At 44.6% G+C, this 16,437-nt stretch overlaps 1 protein-coding gene across 1 annotated transcript in view; it reads left to right on the top strand.

Moving 5' to 3' along the window:
- dlg5a (discs, large homolog 5a) overlaps nucleotides 1–16,437 on the top strand; it is a 123,741-nt gene that overhangs the window by 84,116 nt on the left and 23,188 nt on the right. The window contains exons 17-27 of the mRNA XM_083775285.1: nucleotides 582–674; nucleotides 800–961; nucleotides 1,278–1,580; nucleotides 2,115–2,380; nucleotides 2,854–3,157; nucleotides 5,700–5,805; nucleotides 7,392–7,536; nucleotides 7,806–7,915; nucleotides 8,092–8,181; nucleotides 11,346–11,511; nucleotides 14,983–15,075. Coding sequence (XP_083631411.1) covers nucleotides 582–674; nucleotides 800–961; nucleotides 1,278–1,580; nucleotides 2,115–2,380; nucleotides 2,854–3,157; nucleotides 5,700–5,805; nucleotides 7,392–7,536; nucleotides 7,806–7,915; nucleotides 8,092–8,181; nucleotides 11,346–11,511; nucleotides 14,983–15,075 — 1,838 coding nt within the window. The remainder of the gene's footprint in view (nucleotides 1–581; nucleotides 675–799; nucleotides 962–1,277; nucleotides 1,581–2,114; nucleotides 2,381–2,853; nucleotides 3,158–5,699; nucleotides 5,806–7,391; nucleotides 7,537–7,805; nucleotides 7,916–8,091; nucleotides 8,182–11,345; nucleotides 11,512–14,982; nucleotides 15,076–16,437) is intronic.

The following is a 16,437-nucleotide window of genomic DNA, read 5'->3' as shown; positions in this document are numbered from 1 at the left end:
CCAAATGTAAAAAAAGTATATAGGGCAGAAGTGGATAGTGTTTGTTGTAGTAATAATCTAAATCCACAAAGTAACTGATAACTAAAATGTTCTAATTGTAGTAGAGTAAAAAGTAGAATATTTGCCTCTTGATATTTCTCCCTTGAGACGTAGTGCAGTAGAAGAAAAAAATTAGAATAAAATACATGTAACAGAAATGTTTCTCTTGGCCTGGGCCGTGGCTCAGCAGTCCAGGCACCTTTGGGCGGTAGCCCAAATCTGGCAGTGTGCCGCGGGTTCGACTCCCGATCCCGACGGCCTTTACTGCATGTCTTCCCCCCATCTCTCTCCCCCATTTACTGTCAGTCTGTCCCTCATATAAAAAGAAATCACACCCGTGTGAACCGAGTGGTGCAACTCCTGGTACTCATTATATGATGCTCATAGTCACATAGGTGAACACATAGGTGAACACGGACAAAGCTGTTCCTTGGAGTGGTTGCTCCACTCAATAAATAAAGGCGAAAGCCGGAAAAAATAAAAATAAATGTTTCTCTTCTCTCAAGATAAACATAACATAAATCTGTCTGCTCCCCATGCAGATAAACGGCATTGCTCTGGACAACAAGTCTGTGACGGAGTGCGAGGCTCTCCTGAGGAGCTGCAGGGACTCTCTGAGCCTCTCCCTCATGAAGGTGGGCCGCCAAGTGACGTTTCACAAATCGCAGATTAGGACTTGGCCTGAACAAATGTTTCAGACATGATAGGATTAACATTTTTGCTTCCTCCCTCCCTCCCTCCTCCTCCTCCTCCTCTGTAGTTCTTCCCTCACAGCACGTCGGGCCAGAACATCTTCGAGAGCCTGCAGCGCGACTCGACCGAGAAGGCCAACAACGGGCGCCTGCACCTGTCGGAGGTGCAGTCGCGCAACAGCCGCAACCTCAAGCACAACAGCTCCACGCAGACGGACATTTTCCTCCAGGTCCGGCCTTTCACAAACATTACATTAATCACCTGAACACAATTAGTCAACAACATTTTCGACTCGCTGTGAGCTTGTCGATTGGCTATTTTGGAAGTATAAAACTAGGATGTACAGTGCGTGGCCTATGTTGGCCATTGTGCATTCATTGTTTCGAAAAATGTGGTACTCATTATTTGTCATAATCTGCACTGATTTGGGTTCACAAAGCAAAAAAGAAAAAAGAAGGCAAACAAATGTAATCTTCCAAATCAACAAAAATACACTATTTTTGTGGTCAACTAAAATGTCATGATGGTGACAACCCTACCCCCAGGATGCCAGCGTCCCTGCGGACAGGAGGAAGGTGCGGAGCGAAGCGGACGAGGTGGGGGGAGGGGTGTACGGAGGGGGGGACGTCAGGAAGCCCTTCTCCACGGGCTCCCTCCATGCCACCAGCCTCCGGCCCGCCTCGGACCTGGCCACCCTGGGCCGATATGGACCCAGCGCCTTCCAGGAGTGCTGCCCCTCCTACGCCAAAGCCACGTCCTCCTTGCCCTACGACCCCGGGTCCCCCTCGAAGTGCGTGGCGCCGGAGACCGCCCTGGAGAGGAGGCACAGCGGGGGCACGTGGCCTAAGGTAGCCAGAAACATCGCTAGATAGAGCCTTTCAGTCCATAGAGGATGCAAATACGCTAATCTGTGCTTTCGTCTTCTCACGGCTTGACTAATGCACTTTTTTCTGGCCTTCCTAAGAAAAGCACTTCAGGCAATGGTACGTAGCTCTGCTACATCCACGACGCGTGGATTGAGTTTATTTACTACGTGACTTAGTTCTAACCTATAATGCATGCTGATTAACGAGTAATACACTGGCTGGATGTCATCTTGAATGAGATTAAAAACAGAGTAGTTCTGTTTCAGCTGTGTTTGTAAGAACGCACAGCGATGAAAATCGCTAACAGGTGAATTCAATCAAGATTCATTTTTATCCATGCGAGCCTCGACACGTGATCACACGTTCGTTCAAAGGAAGTAATTCAAAATTTTAATGGACTTTTGATACAAAAATCCACAAAAATGTCCCATTGTTTTGGCATCTATTGTTAGGTATGGCCATATGATGACCACGGATCTGCTCTAAAAGTGTGAATCATTTCACTACGTCTTTAAGGTGATGCCGGCAGGGAGCATGGCGGTCGCTCCAGACACCAGCGGTGGACCGGCTGCCTCTGTGGCATCGGCCCAGCTCTCCATCTACAAGTCTCCCAAACAGAGGAAGTCCATCTTCGACCCTGACACCTTCATGCGCCCCGAAACGCCCTCATCCAATCAGATGGCGGCAGCCACCACGGCGTGCCACTCCCCGCAGCCGTCCAAGACGGACTCGCTCTCCTCCTCAGCCACGCCCACGCCGCTGGCGCGCAGCGACTCCTTCAGGTCGGTGGCGATTTCATTGGTTAAAACTGTGACGTAAAATGTGCTACCTAGAAAAACTACATCAAAACTAACCTAAGATGACTAAAACTATAAGACTAAATATATAGACAGTTTTGTCAACAAATAGGAAACTAGACTAAAATGTTTTAGGGAGGGACTAGTGGAGAAGAGATCCAGTAGAACTAAAAGACAAGTAATTTGTTTGGTTAGTTTGGTTGCGCTCGGGTGTTGTGCCCTAAAAATAGCCAATCTACAAGCTCACAACGTGTCACGCTGCGACACGTGAGCCATTACGGCACACCAAAATACATAAACAATCGACAAAATCAACCGTAGATTTAGTCGAATAAACTCTTATGATATTAAACAGTTCACATGACAAAAATGTGACTAAAACTAAACAACATTTTAGTCACGACTATGACAAAAAAACTAAATAAAGAATGTTGCTGTCCAAATGGACGCCGGCGCAGGTTCAAACACCACAGGCACCAGAGCAGCTCCGCCTCCGACTGCACCGTCACCTCCGACGGCAACCACCAGGGGGCGACGTCGGGCGACGGCCGCGAGCGGGGCGAGCGCGAGAGAGAGAGGGACAGGAACGGGAACCACCACTACTTCCTGGACGGCATGAAGGTCCTGACCTCCAGGAAGTCCTGCGACGAGGACATTGGCCGGACCAGAGGCGGGGAGGAGCCGGAGGTCAAGAGGCCCCGCCCCAAATCTGCCCCCGCACTGCGACGCAGGATGACGCCCATCGCCCTTCCCACCTTCCAGGTTAGTCCCGTCAAACGCCTACGCTGCAGCGGGACCCGCTCAAATACGCTCGACGCACGTACGCATGCCATTTTGGAAATAACGCTTCCTACTCGCTGTCCAATGCGTCGATGCGTCGGTAAAATGTAGCCTAGCCGGATTCTGGGAGCGTGCAGATTTTTTTTGGCATGGAGAGATGTGTGCTAATAGTGTGGCTCGGTCAGGTTTTTATTCACTAATAAATTCATTATTAATCTTATTGAAAAAAAAGGCTTCGTTAAGACCTCCATATTATTATGGTCAATGCCTGTGTGAAAAGTGGGAGCGATTGGTGCAGGCAATGAGGAGATACGGTGGTGTTTCTGACATTCATTCATTCAGACATTCGGTTAATTATAGTATGATGATTACTACTTCCGGGCCTCTTCTGACTTCCGTCAACAGGTGTTACTGATGATATTAATGAAGGCTCTGTTCCATTCTGGTCAAACAGAGTCAGGGTGCTGCTATTGACCTTATGCACATTGCTGCCATCTTGCCAGCAAGGTGCTAACTAGGTGAAATTTCCCATAGACAGCCCATTCATCCAACCTGAAAAGTCCTATATGATTGTATTAAACAACGTCAAACTCACCAACATAAAAATCCACCATATATAGGCCTATACATGTTCTGATCAACTTCCTGTCAAGAATTTCCTTGCAGATGATTGGAGAGTTTGGAAGCGCTCGTTATCAGTAAAGCAACGTCCTGCTGCCTCCTGCATTATGGGCAAAACAGGTGGGTGATATTCAACGAGCACTTCCAAACTCCGACACACTAATACTAATAATTCAAGCTTTTCATACAGCTGCAACGTTGGTGAGTTTGACTTTGTTTAATACAATCCGATATGTGCAGATCTTTCTATTTGGATGAATGGGCTGTCAATGGGAAATTGCACCTAGTTAGCACCTTGCTGGCAAGATGACAGCGGTCATGTGCATAAGGTCAATTGTGCATGTCGGCTCACTGGAAACACTATGCTACACCAGTCGGTCTCAAAGTGTCCTTGAGTTGGTTCCAAAATGGCCCCGTACAGTTGTGTAACTCTGTACACGCTTAGAGTTATGGGGGTCCTTGAAATGAAAAACCACTGTAAACTAAATGGAACAGAGCCTTAATTAGTATAATCGCTAACGCCTGTGAAAGAAGTCGGAAGAGGCCCGGAAGTAGGAAGAGTTATTTTCCTAAATGGCATATGTGCGTATAGCTATAGCCTAATGGTCGGCGGACCCAAAAATGGGTTCCCGACCCACTGTTTTGGGGGAAACGGTGCGGTGATGAAAACACAGACAGACGAAGGTTACAACGCATCCCAGAGACATGTTGAGTTTGATTTCCATAAGCCATCAAGTCATCCCGGACTGCCCGGCGGGGGAACGATCACTTTATCCGTTTTGTGTCAGAATTTACAGCCCTGCCTCGGAGGAGCCTGCCTCTCAAGCCAGGGTGTCTGGCTCTGATTGATAACCCTGCTGCACGGTTGCACCCCAAACGCTCTGCTCAGCCACCAGACAGAGCTGAGTCAGACCACTCCTACCTCCTGCAGGCTGAGGGGGGGGGGAGAGACAGACGGAGAGACAGACGGATATAGAGAGAGAGAAATAGTCTTGCCGATGCTACATCGTACACAAGCAAAATTAGCTAAAAAGAACCGATCTACATTACAAGCTGGTGAGCTTGTAGATCTGTTTTTATTATTATTAGTTTTTTTTTAATCAATTTCTTGAAAAGTAGCCGTTTTGGACATATGAGGTTCCACCCGACAGTGACCATACTGTAGGAGGAGGGAAGGACCTCGTATGTCCAAAACTGTTCACGGTGGCAAAGTCGTTAGTGCTGTCGCCTCACAGCTAGAAGGTCATGGGTTCGATTCCCGCTCGGGACGCTGTGGGTGCTGGCGGCGTGTTTCCTCCTCTGCGTCATCAGTGCCCATACCCGAAGGCGGGGTTGGCGAAAGGGCCTTTCTATGTGGAGTTTGCATGTTCTCCCCGTGTCCCCTAGGGTAGGTACCCTCACAAAAAACATGCAGTAATCCTGGTCACTAAACTGCCTCCCCCTGGCCAGCCGGGGCGCCTGATGGAGGGGAAAGGAACTGGTTGGAATAACGTGTTCCTTCCACGCGCTACGTCCAACCAGCGTCCCCCCTGTCAGGTGTAAAGGAGCAACTTGGACACTCAGGCATGAAGGAAGCATGAGTTCAAGTCCGTTGCTCGGATGTAGAGCCCAGGATCACATTAGATGATTGACACAGGGGTGAAAAATGGGTTTCAAAATCGTGGGATAAAAAATATATTTTGACAAAACTGTTCCTTTTTTATGATTATTTTATCGACTATTTTTTTAAATAGTCGATCTACAGGTACTTAGGAGCTTTTAGATTTCATTACTTTTGTGCGACACTCTTGTATCTTACGAAGTAGGGCATTCATTTACTAAATAATATATTAGAAAAAGAAAGATTACGAGGTTTTCTGCATTTCTTTGTGTGTTTTTATGTGCGTGGCCGGCTGGCGGGCAGAGTTACTCCACCGACGAGCACTGCTCTCCAGAGTCCAGAGCGATGCTACGCTGCTCCCCGTCCCCAAACCCATCGCACCGCCTCTACACTGGCACCCTGCCTCCTAGTGAGACACACACACACACACACACACACACACAGCTCCTCCCCAAACCCATCACACCGCCTCTACACTGGCACCCTGCCTCCTAGTGAGACACACACACACACACCCACACAAATCTTTTGAAGTTTTCAGAACCCCTAACTGCTCCTGATGAGCAGGTTGGTGCCTCGCGTGGTTTCCATTCCATACCATCGGTGTGTGAATATGCACATTATAAATGCACTAATTACCATTTATTTACCATCTAACCAGAAAAAAAACATCCTCATCCGCGTTTCTCAAATTCTACTCTGTGCCCTCACAATAGAGCGTCGCAGTCCCGCCCCCTTTCATGATGACGCCAGGCCCAGGAAATAATTCCCAATGCATTTTCCCCATGGACATTTTTTTAAGTATTTATTTAAAGACCTTTTAAGCGTCGTACAAAGCCAACTCGAGTTGTGACAAATCATGACAATAAATACAATGTTTTGACCAAACAATTACAAAGAAGAAAAACAAGAAAAAAGTGTAACCTGCCGTTTTCTTATTTTTTCTAATAATTTGTTTATTTCTCACAACTCGAGTTGGCTTTGTACCAGGGGGGCAGTCAGACAGATATTTTGTGAAGCCACTAAGGAAATCGGGACTTCCTGAAAGTTCATATAATGGCCTGTTGTGGCGCTGTCATTGGGCCCAAAAAAACCCATAGCTCCATAGAGGTCCATGTATTTGGGCCCAACTTCCCCTAGACTGTATTACCTTAATAAACATGGTCATGAATACTTTCTGCTTCCAGTCACTAGTTTAAAGTCTCATTTCTCATGTTATAATATTCTTTTTGGAAAAGTATGGTCCCATTTATTAAAAAAATGACAATAAAGTCGCGTATGTTCTGAGGGGCGTGGCTACTGTTACAGTCTATGATTGGGAGCCACCCCCCGTTCGAGTCAAAATAAAAATCAACGAAGAAGAAGGGGTGAAGTCCCGCCTCGTTGTCTGGGCCAGCCAATGGCCAGCTGGGCCCAAACGGATCTAGAAAGATGGCGATTTACAATTCAAGGACTGACGTCCATATCAGACCCGGAGAACGCTTTGTCCATATTTTTTTACAGTCTCTGCTTTGTACGAGGCTTAAAAGGTCTTTAAATAAATACTTTTTGAGGAAAATGAACAGGGAATAATTTCCTGGGCCCTGGTAGGGGGCGGGACTGCGACGCTCTATAGTAATACAAGTACACAGAATCAGCTTTATTGTCACATCACAGGTTTACAGAAGTAAAGAAGTGAGTGAAATTAGTTTTTGTGCATCGTTCCCATAGTTATCGCCATTTCTTACGAGTAAGAAAGGGAAGAAGAAAGGGAGGAGAGGCACACACGTGCATGCATAATGCATAGTCATTGTGTGCTCATGCCATATGGTGTTTATGAAACAATAAATTAAACAACATAATACCACATTCTGTGTTCCACCGGGTCGCCAAGTCATTAAAAACAGATCAACATGTGCAGCCTTCCTGTTTTCCAACCCTGTGTGTGTGTGTGTGTGTGTGTGTGTGTGTGTGTGTGTGTGTGTGTGTGTGTGTGTGTGTGTCGCTTCGTGGCAGACTCGGCCCACCGGGGCGTGGCGCCGTGCCCGGCCATTACCGCCGTCATGAGGAACCCAGTGTACACGGTGCGCAGTCATCGCGTCCACACCGGAAACTGCACCACTGTAGCCTCCCACATCTGCCACCAGCACACCCACACCAGGTAACGCACACATGCACGCACGCACAAATACATTCATTCATACATTTTGATCTGGTTTATCTGCCTCAAATCTTGAGCGAATGAAATTTCTGCTATTTCTGGGTCAATGTATTTTTGTCTTTTGTAGCAAATAGCAATGCTTTGAATTGCTTTGTTTTTTATTTTATTTCTTAGTATAATTAGACACGAATGTGTAATGTAGATAGAGATGGTGTATGAATGAATGAGAGCATGTTTATTGTTGTTTTACATGCGTGCTCTCTGTGCAGTCCACAACACCAGGGTCGACTGAGTCTGGACCTGAGCCAGCAGAAGCCGCCCGCCGGGGAATTCTCCGAAACGTCGTGTTCGTCGGTGCGCAGCAGCCGAGCGTCACACGGTACAAACTCACTGCCCTCCAGCGCACTCCTCGGTCAGTCTGACACACACGCACACACACACCCCACCCTCCGAAAGCCACTACGCACCACAAGCGGACATCGCCTCGCTCCTGTTGTCAGCCGTGCCCGTAATTAAACGCACCACCCTTTTTTCCCTCCTGTCCGGTGTGCTCAGGCTCCGCCGTTAACGTCCAGTACCGCATGGAGAGGATCAAGATCCCGGCCACGCCCCGCTACCCTCGCTCCATGCTGGGCTCAGACAGAGGTACGGACGTTTCATACCCTTTTGTGTTCACGCCATAAACGTAAATCTACAAGTTTGGAAATGTGTGTTTTTGGTAGATTATTTCTGTTACAGTGCTTCTCTGCGATAACTTTTAGACCTGTTTCTTTTCCTTTTTTAAGCCATTTAGTCCTGGAAGCAAAAAAATAACTAGCAAACCCACTTGAAAACTAATTAAAAGTAAACCTGAAACTTGGAAACAAAAAGTCGGAATGGAATCAAAAGCAATGAAAATAATACTCACACACTCTCCCGCAATGTGCTTCGAGCCCTGCGACCTTTTAGATTGTGATTCATTGCAATAAGTGAATGAGACTTGACATACAATGCTGCAGGCATGCCCTTTGCTCAGTAAATCTATCACTGGGGTTGCAGGTGTGTCAGTTTGAGGCTTTTACCACCCCTGTCTGCCGCACAGTAATTTAGGAGAAGGGAATTGATTGGTGAAAAAAAGCTGCAGCCTTTAAATAAAGCGGTGGAGTGCATCGATCATCTCTCTGCAGCCAGCGGCCGTCGACATGTTTCTAGGCACGTTTCAAGCCCCTGCAGATCCCCTGTAGTGATTATCATACTAGGGCCAGGGGTTTGTGTTCAAGGCCCTGCAGATCCCCTGTAGTGATTATCATACTAGGGCCAGGGGTTTGTGTTCAAGGCCCTGCAGATCCCCTGTAGTGATTCTCACACTATGGCCAGGGGTTTGTGTGCTGTGACACAAGTCCACAGGGGTGCCGCAAGAATACTTTGATAATAGGCCTATTTGGAATTCATCAATATCACTTCAGTTTAACCACTTAGAGTCTAGACCCTCTACACCAGGGTTGCCCAAAAGGTAGATTGTGATCTAACCAGTAGATCACATGACATGCCCCTGAAGAATATTTAATTTAAAGCTGGTATAAGCAATATGTCAAATAATAAATTGGGTATTCAGACAGCCAGCACGCTCCCCAAAATAATTCAGTCTCTATGACACATCTAGGGGCCACAATCTGCATTCAAAGATGTTCCTAGAAGCTTTGCCATTGGTCAGAAAAAACCTGGTCGCAATGACTAACCAATCAGGAAGTAGACAGGCAAATCGACCAATGACAAAGCTTCTAGGAAAATCTTTGCATGCAGATTGCAGCCCTAGATGTGTCACAGAGACTACATTTTTTGGGGGAGCTGGCTGTCTGAATACCAAAAAAAAAGAAAGGTCATTAAAATGTTGACATATTATTGCTTATAGCAGCTTTAAATGTAAAAAAAAATGATTGACATCAAAAGGACCTGTTAGCTCAAACCCACAATGCAATATTTAGTTTTCAAGAGTGTTGCTGTGCACAAAAACATTGGTAGCATTACAAATTAAATACAAAAAACTCGACATATTCCATCCCTCTATTTCCCATTCCAACTGCATTTGTCTTGTATGTAGCGTCAGCTCTGCTATTCCAAAGCCCCCTCAGGTACATATTAAACTATTTTCAGCAATGGTATAATGATTCTTTTTGTTGAGCTGGTCATTTTGAAAGTAGCTCTCAAGTCAAAAAAGTGTAATATTTTTTTTTATGGACTTGATACAAATTAGAATTTGCCCATTTTTTTGGCATCCATTGTTAGGTATGCCCATATGATGACCACAGATATGGTCTAAAAGTGTGAAAAACACAGAGTGTACACAGATGTAGCCAAATGTACCCTTACAGGTCTGTAACTCTGAGAGTTTGCAAATAGAACCAAATTGACCCGCATTTGTACACTCTGGGTCATGGTGTTATGTGAAAATGTAAAAGATCCCTAACCAGTGTCCTATCTTGCGCTGAGCCTTATCCTTGTGCCTAATCGTATTAGGCATTTTCTAGCCACTAGATAGTGCCGCAAGTCTACAGACCAGATCCGACGGTGTGGAAAGATAGGCCTCCAAGGGCCCTATTTTCGCCAGTGTCTTACCCCTTATTCCAAACTTCTTTTAAATAGGTTGAATAACTAATGTACAAGCTCACAACGCGTCAATGTAGATTGGCTAGTTGAACATTTCTTTTTTAAATGTTTATTAGAGAAAGTAAAAGATGTTTTTTTTTTTTTTTTTTTTTCTGCTTTCCTTTGTTTTAGCGATTTTAGCTATTTTTGACAGGTGGGTGGGGGCATTCGAACAAGTAATACAGTTAATATGTTGTTGTTTTTTTTACAACATTTTACTGCGATTTATTTTCTTTATTATTTACTAGTCCTACTATACACCAGAAAATTACATGTGGCCACAAAAGATCACGGGATCTATTGAATGCGAAGGGGGCGGTGACAAACTGACATATTGAGCCTATGACACACAGTATAGCATCCCCCTTCACATTCAGTAGATCCCATGATCTTTTGAGGCCAGATTTCCCATGGGGTCTAGTAGGATTATAGTAAATAATAATAAAGAAATCGCCATAAATTTGTAAAAAAAAAAAGAAAATACATATTTAGCCACTTGTATCCCAACCCTATGTGGTGACAGAGAGACTCTTCCTGTATCTTCTTAAAGGTGTAGTGAAATGAAAAAGACGTTTTTCACACTTTTAGACCATATCCGTGGTCATCCTATGGCCATACCTAACAATGGATGCCAAAAAAATGTGAAAATTCTCATTTCTGTGTGTTTTTATATCAAAGGTCCATAAAAACGATTGCATTATTTATTTATTAAAACGAAAACGTGCTGCGTGATGACGTGTAGAGATACACATCGATAAAAGCCAATAACAATGAAGCTCACCCGTTTAATTTCCCATATTTGCGCATCCATCCAGCACAGCTGCTATTGATTACAGAATACTCCGTTTTTATTTCCATTCCAGATAACATCCAGGCAGTGTATTACTCTGTTTCAACTTAATCATCACGCTAAAATATGTATCTGAAAACATTATAGGGTAGAAATAAGCCACATAACAGTAAACTGGTACAGCTGGCCGACCATCTGATATATAAACAAACACACACCACGCTGTTGCGCATAGCATTAGCCACCGTCCCTAGCTACCGTCCCATCGCCTGAAGGGATGCGACGCTCTGATTGGTTCAGAAACTTCAGACCGGTGTTTCATGTTGAAACACCATTTTCATGTTGTTCACCATTTCCGTTTCACTACACCTTTAACCTCTCTTGCCCTCCCCAGGCTCTCTCTCTCAGTCGGAGTGCAGCAGCCCCAGTCTGGTCACGCCCCCGCAGTCGCCGCTCAATCTGGAGACCTCCTTTGCCAGTAGCCAATCGCAGGGCTCCATTTCCACCCTGCCGCGCATCTCTGTCAGCCCTGTGCCAATCGGAGATCGCAGGAAAGACGGGTAGGTCCAGGAAAACTGCCGCTCATGTTTAATTCACTTTCACATGTTTGGGCTCATTTAACTACTCAGGCTTCTGTGTTTCATCCCAGACAGTGTTTAATTAAGCGATATCACACAAGAGGGTCTTCTTTATCATCATTAATGCACGCCTGCGGTGCCGTAGGAACTCGCCCGCACAGTTACCCTTAAAACTAACGAAACTTTTTTCTTATGACAGATGTAGCCAGCCACTACGACCACAAATGTCCCAAGAAACTATAGCTAGCCTAGCCACCGAGTCTGCTGCGCTCTGAGAAAACAACACAGTTGAAATCTTTGGTTTACTCCAGGACCTGGCTAAGATATGTACAGTATGCACTTCATTTAGCGGAGAATATCTCAACTGTTCTTGGCTAATATGACCGCTGCAAAAAACTTAGGAACTGTGAAAAATTCTCTATCTGGGGCGAAATACCCAGAAATGACCACACCAGACAGCTACTTCAAACATGGCTCTATCTTCTAAACTGTTTGTGTGACAGATTTCCTGAGATACTCCAAATGTTCAGAATACTCATGTTTGAATACTAGACCATATGGACACAGCGGTCATCTTTCCACAAGTTAATGGCAGGGTGGAAACTAGCCGCAATTTGCAATTGACCGCCCATACATCTAAACAGACAAAGTCCTAGTATCTAATTACATTATGTCTAACTCTCCAACTTTGCAGCTGTATGAAAAGCTTGAATGATGCTCTTTCTATCTGCAAAGCGTTTCATAAAAATCCACCATAGACTAATAGAGCTACTTCATGTCAATAAAAAGGTGTTGGAGTTTGGAAGCGCTCCCTTTTAGTAACGCAACATCCTGCTGCCTCCTGCATTATTTGCAAATTCAAAACGGGTGCTACGCAGGGCTGTTGAGTGATTATTCAATGAGCGCTTCCAAACTCCACTACTTAGAAAAGAATCACCTGCATGGAATGTCTTGACAAGTAGTGTCTACCGTGAACCGGGTACTTTGGTATATGCTATAGACTACGGTACTGTGCCATACCTAATGACAAATGAGTTTGAGTTGCGTTACAGGATTCTATGAGGTTCCATGATTTTACCAGCTGCAAAGCAGGCTGGTCTACTTTCTATCAGGTTGGTAGTGGCAACTTATCATTACGAAAACTCCGTTCACTTCATGGGGCCAGACCAATGGCGGCTCTTCTACATAGACTTCTATTGAGAATGGGGACAACAAATACGGACAAGTCCTGGACATGAAGTAAGCAGAAATGCATTGGACCCAGGCAACAGCCCAGCTTTAATGATCTATATCCCTATATTTTAGATTGTTTTGTAGTAATCGTACAGCATAAACATTACAGAGACTTTAGTTGTTACTGTACAATACTTTATTGTACAATACTTTAAAACAATGTATTTCAAACTCCAGCTTGTCCCCCTTTCAGGCTGCATGAACAGCGCTCGAGCGCTCGGTTTCTGCCCCCTCAATATCGTAACTCTTCTATTAGATGGCTCTGCCTCTAGCCAACCTCTCAGCCAATGGGATAGCATTGCAGCCAGAGAGAGAGTGTGTGTGTTATTACTATACTTGTACTGTATATTGGAGAAATTCACATTGTGAGGACAATATAGCTCTGCTGTCGTGTGTGTGTGTGTGTGTGTGTGTGTGTGTGTGTGTGTGTGTGTGTGTGTGTGTGTGTGTGTGTGTGTGTGTGTGTGTGTGTGTGTGTGTGTGTGTGTGTGTGTGTGTGTGTGTGTGTGTGTGTGTGTGTGTGTGTGTGTGTGTGTGTGTGTGTCTGGTAAAATATTACTGTCATTTAGGGCTTGTTTTTCAGGTATTCTGTCACTCTAACTTAACCTATGACAGTGATTTGATCAAGAGCTATCCCAGACACATCCATCCTGCACGTCACCAGCATACACAATTCAAATACTGAGACTATAAATGTATGTCCATCTAACGTCACATATCAACTTGGCCACGATCATGAAACGACAACGAAAAACAACCTCAACCAAGATATCCCCATTGTCTAACCTCGGGAAACATGGTTGCCAAGCAACAGGTCTATCTTGGTCAGCATTGAGAGTGTACAAATGGATTGGTTCCATTTGTACACTGAGTTACATTAAAGGGACACTTCACCCTTTTTGCAAAAAAATATATGTTAATGACGTTTAGAAGCTTTAGAACACTTTCCTGGGGGTATTTATGTGTGTAATATGTGGTTTTAGATATTTTAGATTGTAGCAGTGAGCCTGTTGTCTCTGATGTCATGGACACTGGGCTCACTTCCTTCCTGGACTACATGTTGTCTCAGTAAGACAGCTCTCCCCCTATCCACAAGGAGGAGCAGTGCACCAAAGAATTATGGGAATTGTAGTCCAGGAAGGTAGTGAGACCAGTGTCCATGACATCAGAGACAACAGGCTCACTGCTACAATCTAAAATATCTAAAACCACATATTACACACATAAATACCCCCAGGAAAGTGATCTAAAGCTTCTAAACGTCATTAACATATATTTTTTTGCAAAAAGGGTGAAGTGTCCCTTTAACATTGATTTTACAATACAAATTGGAGTCTCAGAGATAGAAATGCCAAATTAGCCTAATTCAGTTCAAACCGGCGGCCCTTGAAATGAAAATGGTTGACAATCACTGGTAGAATCTTGTCTTTGGAGGTCCTTGGCATATATTTTCAAATGGGGGGTATCTACAGGCTAAGGAGTATCATGTTGGGGGTCCTTGACATGAAAAGGTTTGGGAACCACTGCTGTACTGGATGAAAATGTATCAATGCTTAATGCATTGTTTTCTCCCCCTCAGGAGCAATAGTGACACGCTGTCTGTTTTGCAGTCGTTCATTCATTCATTTATTTATCTTTCTTCTTCCACACAATGTGCTCGTCTCTCCATTTCCCCGCAGGGCTGTCACCATTATTTCATGTCACTTTGGCCAGTTAATTGTCGCTGGAATAATTGCAGGCGTCGAACGTTGGAATGTTATGAATAGAAATGACATTCCACATTCATTTTAAGCTTCTTAAACAAAAGGTGCACAGCGCAGATATGACAAATAACTTTTACATTTAATTGAATTAGTTAGGAAATTGTCGATCTACACGCTCAACACATTTCTGTTAGAGCTTGTAGAGCTGCTATTTCTGCTATTTTTTCAAATGTTTGAAAGTACAGTCCATGAACATTATTCAACATGATTATGATCATGATTATGACGATTACTTGTGATTATCTCAAATAATTGTGACAGGCCTATTTCTCCACACCTCACTGCTGTCTTCTTCTGGCGTCGTGTTCTTTTTCCTGTCCACGTCTTCTGTTGGTTCTGTCGTCCGTCCCCTCTCTCTCTCTCTCTCTCTCTGACTCTCTCCCTCTCCCCCCACTCTCTCTCTCTGACTCTCTCCCTCCCTCCGTGCCCCCTCTCTCCGTGTGTGTGTGTTCTGTAGCTCTTCCATTTCCAGATCTCTGTACCGTAATCGGTCTTTTCTGAGGATTCCTCTGGCTGCAAGGCCGAGGTTCTCCTCTCTCAGGAGCCTCAGGTTGGTTTTCACGAGGGGGATGCTCCCCCACAACCCCACCCAAAGCCCCACCCCCACCCCCGACACGCCGTCCCCCCATTCACACACATACGGCATGGTCTCTGTCGGGCAGAAACCTCTTATCTCTGTATAGAGGGTATGTGCGCATGACCTCATCATCATCATGCAGGAACGTGTCAAAAGACTACTTTCTGGCCTTGATAGTCCATACATTCCAACAGAAAAGTCCCTATCTGATTGCATTAAACAACGTTAAACTCACTTTGCCACTCACTTTGCCATGTGATTTGCCACTCACTTTATGCATGCACATACCTTCTATAATTTATTTTTTTACCTACTTGATTACCACGTTTCAATCTTGTAGATCTGTTACTTATTTGATGTTTTTATTTATTTAATGTGAATCCTGAAATCAGTGAAATGTAAGCGTTTTTGACACGATGAGGTTTCCACCCGACAGCGATGGTATATATGCAGGACGTTGGCGACGTTCACATGCCCGCTCGGAGCACTAGGTGGCGCTGTTCAACGATCCTGTCCGATTTCAATTTGAGGCGTAGGGAATGATGTGCTGATTCTCGCCCACCCACCCCGCGGTGCACAGATGGTGTCCCGATGGCTCAGTGCATGCTTATTATTGCAATTTCATGGCTCCACTGCTGAGAATCGTAGCCTCAGGGTTAAAGCTGGACTTGATGGCCCAGTGTTTGCTGTGGTGTTTGTGTGGCTGTATGCATGGATTAAAGTTCTCAGTCGCTATGACTGATTTCAGTCACAATTTGGATTCCATTGAAGCCAGCATGCCTTCTATGGAAGTATGTTGCACAGAGAAAAATAGCACTCTACAAGGTCTCAATGTATCGTGTTTGTATTTAGGCTATCAATTATCTACTGTTATTTTAACCCATTCAGGGCGGGAACCCCCTTTTGGTGTTTTAAGCATTGTTATACTTTAGTATAGAGTCGCCGCGCTACACTACAAGCTTGTAGATCTGCTATTTTTTGGAAAATCTTGAAAATGTGGCTCAAATCTTTGAATATATATATTCTTTCAGAGTGAGTTTTTATCTCAAATCTTTGCTTCCGCGGGGTTCCTGAAACAACATTATTTTCAGATGGGGGTAGGCGGCCAATTACATATAATTTTTGGGGTCCTTGACATGAAATAGGTTGAGAACCGCTGACATAGGCTCTTCAGAAAACTATTTCTTCTGAATTTAGAAGAATGTTTTAGAATCGTCCTCTGGTCTAAATTAGTTAAGATCAGAGAGCATTAGAGCATTTGAAGTGGTCAAACTAGCAGTAGCTTCTGTGTGTATATGTATATATACTTATACTATATATACTTGACTTTAATCC

Source organism: Protomyctophum parallelum, assembly GCF_964188405.1.
Source record: "Protomyctophum parallelum genome assembly, chromosome: 10".
Classification (NCBI taxonomy): Eukaryota; Metazoa; Chordata; class Actinopteri; order Myctophiformes; family Myctophidae; genus Protomyctophum; species Protomyctophum parallelum.
Note: the sequence above shows the minus strand (reverse complement) of the source record. Positions and strands in the feature narration are given on the sequence as shown.